We start from the raw sequence: 3,284 nt of genomic DNA, 5'->3' as shown, positions 1-3,284 counted from the left end.
ACCAAGTTCTTCTAATTAAGGTACATGGATTTAAGTACAATATTTTAGCATTGATATTTGAGTGTTTGTTGTTTTGGCCTTTTGTCTAATGGTAGCCTGAGGGGCCGGTATAACTGCAAAAAAGTAGCCCGCTTTTGTTATCATATTCATTGAACGAACTTATTTTTACAACCGTAACATTAATGGAACCATAAAAAGAGTTTTGCTGCGTAGCACTCAATTGTTACAATAAGTGTTCAATAAGTGTTCTTGGAGTGCAAAATAGTTTTTTTAAAAAACAGACGTTTCGGGGAAACCCTTCATCAGTGTAAATGTGATGTCTTAAAAGGAGCGTTCCTTTTAAGACATCACATTTACACTGATGAAGGGGGTTTCCCCGAAACGTCTGTTTTTTAAAAAAAACTATTTTGCACTCCAAGAACACTTATTGAACACATTAATGGAACCGCCCAGCCCGGAAAGACCCACGGCTATACAAGACCGGCGAGTTTTAATCGAAATGTAAACAAGCTCCCATTAAAGAGAATAAAAGAGAAAAACGTTCAACTACAGATTTCGTCTTAATAAAAACCTGACGGCAAAAGATTTAAAAGTTAAGAAATCAGGGAGGAAAGGGAAGTTATAAAAACTACTATATTTCGCATCTAAATTCTGTTATCAGGAATTATCAATAGAAATCTTAATTACAGGCCAAGCTAGTTTTTTGTTTTCATTGCAGAGTCTTTGGATTTGAGAATTGATTCGGCAATATCGTTCAAAAAGTGATTTCTACAAATATTGTTGACTTAAATACAAAGAGAATGAAAATATAAATAAACTGGGAGCAACTGCGAGTTAGAAAAAATCGTATCTGTCGACACACGCTCAATCGGAGAATTGTGTGACCGATTGTTTTTCACTTTTGTATAAATAAAATGAAGTAGGTTCGTCTGTCCCTACTGATTTCCATCAGGATTGATTTGTATCACGAACTGAAAAATAACAATTTTGTCAAAACGATTTATATAGATTTCAAGAGTTTTAATTCATGGAATAACTGTAAACTAGCCGTAAAGCTAAGCTTATTTCACGTTGATAAAGTATCTATAAAGTATCTATCTATCAAGAGAAAATTCGTTTTGGTGAAAACTTTCAGTCGGAATGGCGGCTAGCGACTAGAAAAAAACGCATAAATGTCCTTAGTCTGTTTTCTGTGGACCTAAAAAGAATTTTTTAACAGCGAAATACTAATTTGTCTGCAGTGTTACGTACGAAAAAAGTATTTATTTCGGAAAGCGAGAGTTACATTACAATGAAAATTGCTAAAATGATTTATTCAAAGTGTGATCTTCGTAGTGATGCATTTATGCGATGACAGCCGGCCCAGAAAAATAAAAGCTTTTGGTCTTTGACAAGCCTGGGGGTCAAAGCCATTATTTTCTTTTTATCTACACATTATTTTCTTCGATATCGACAGGTTCTTCAACATGAAGATAACTGTTCGTCTGTCTTGTTGTTGAACCGGAGTGATTTGAGCCGTCAATGTTGCTCAAAGCGGTTATGTTCGAGTATCGATTTGGCGGCGTTTTCTGTCGCTTGAGCCCGAACATTTTCACGTATGTCTCTTTAAATCGCTTGTTGTGGAAGGTGTACAATGGCGGGTTGAGAGCTGAATTAAGATAGCCCAAGAGCAGGAACGCTGAGAACAATTCTGTCGGAATTTTATTCGATAGCTCCACCCCGTGAAAAATGGCGACCAGACTTAAAAGCGTGTGCGGCATCCAGCAGAAAAAGAACGCACAAACGATGATCAAAATGTTTTTGGCAGCTTTCATGTTTCGTTGGTATCTTTTCTGCGATCTCTTGGCGCGCCGTGTGATTTTTTCAACGTCTTCTGAAGAATTAGCTTCGGAAGGCATCAGTTCGGAGGTTCTTCCGTTTCGCTGAGAGAATTTCCTGCTGTTGATGTTTCGCGCTATCATGAATATCTTGAAATACAGAAAGCACATTACCAGCAGTGGAAAAATAAAGTTAACGAACGAGCTGAGTATGGAGTAATCCGTTGTTATGTTGAAATAGCATCTGTTGTTTTCCACGCTCGACGGCCGGAATTTCCATCCTATAACTGGTATCAAGGCGAAAGACACTGAATAGGCCCACAGGAGCACTATGACAAGGGCCGCTCGTTTGCGCGTCATAAAGGGACTTTGTCTGTAGCGACTCAAGGGGTCCTTTAGGCTCTTATACCGATCCACGCTCACCACCAGGAGGTTCCAAATAGACGAGGGCACAGTGATGAGGTACGCAGTCGTCCATGCCTGACAAAGGCCCTCGCTGTGGGTCCATTCGGAGTCTGAAAGTTGTTGATCTACATCAAAAGGCATCGAAAGAGACGCTGTCAACAAGTCGCTGACCGCCAAGGAAAAAATAAATAACATTGTGGGAGATGAACGAAGTTGGCCGTTTACAAGGATAGCCACGCACACCAAAATGTTTCCAATGATGGTGACAATGATGATTAATATTAGGACACTTGCTGAGACAAGGTAGAAACTGTGTAGCGAGCTTGAGCCGCCGGCATTGAAATTTGCTGCGGTAATAGTGTTGTTGTTGAAACTCATGCTCTCGATATATTGTACAGAAGTCAAGCCTGAGTGTTTTAGAGTTCTTTTCCGTCACCTTTTGTATCAATACGGAATTGAATCGGCAAGGTTGTGGCGAGTTATGCCGCTATAAAACAACTTGTAGCTTAGGAGTTGCTTCGTCAAAGGATCGGAGAAAAAGTGTTGTATCGCTTCTTTTGTTCCCTTTGCTCGGTAAATCTTCCACTTTTATGTGAAACGACCACTTTCGTTTTCTTTCTCTGAACCTGAAAACAGGTGAATTCCAAAGAAGCGAAACTAATCAACAACATGGATTGAAAAGTACTGCTTCTACCGGAAACCCGCTTCTCAGCAGAGTTAAACCGCTAAATGTAACATCTAAATACGATATTTTGGTTGCAAAACATGTAACATGTGAACTGTTATCGCGTAAAAGCGTGTCCCTCCAGGGCAAAAGTAATATTTCAAGGCGATGAAGAATGATCTGACGTTAACTGAGAGTAAAACCGGACTTTGGCGGTAGTTTTTGACAGAGCTTTTTCTTTTATCTCGTCCTATTCCCTCCCACGACCGGACGCAATTAACTCAGTATGGGCAAAGAAATTGTCACATGTAAATTTTCAACAGCGAGTCTTATTGCAAACATAAGCCACTTTTATGTGCTTTAAGACTCCTGGGCTGTTATTATCTACAATTAACTGT

The 3,284-nt window shown here is 39.4% G+C and overlaps 1 protein-coding gene across 1 annotated transcript; it reads right to left on the bottom strand.

Annotated features, from left to right (window-relative positions):
- Positions 1-1,180: 1,180 nt before the first annotated feature.
- On the bottom strand, positions 1,181-2,894 carry LOC144632220 (histamine H2 receptor-like). Its single transcript, XM_078490817.1, has one exon. It carries the CDS (start codon positions 2,598-2,600, stop codon positions 1,428-1,430), a length of 1,173 nt encoding a protein of 390 aa, XP_078346943.1. The 5' UTR covers positions 2,601-2,894; the 3' UTR covers positions 1,181-1,427.
- Between the last annotated feature and the right edge of the window lie 390 nt (positions 2,895-3,284).

The sequence above is a fragment of the Oculina patagonica genome, chromosome 1 (genome assembly GCF_052425735.1).
Source record: "Oculina patagonica isolate OP01 chromosome 1, crgOcupat, whole genome shotgun sequence".
Classification (NCBI taxonomy): Eukaryota; Metazoa; Cnidaria; class Anthozoa; order Scleractinia; family Oculinidae; genus Oculina; species Oculina patagonica.
The sequence above is the reverse complement of the archived record's forward strand: the minus strand, read 5'-3'. Positions and strand labels throughout refer to the sequence as shown.

Bases quoted from the DNA above. Each gene is read 5' to 3' on its own strand.
- LOC144632220 (XM_078490817.1), bottom strand. From the start codon at position 2,600: ATGAGTTTCAACAACAACACTATTACCGCAGCAAATTTCAATGCCGGC.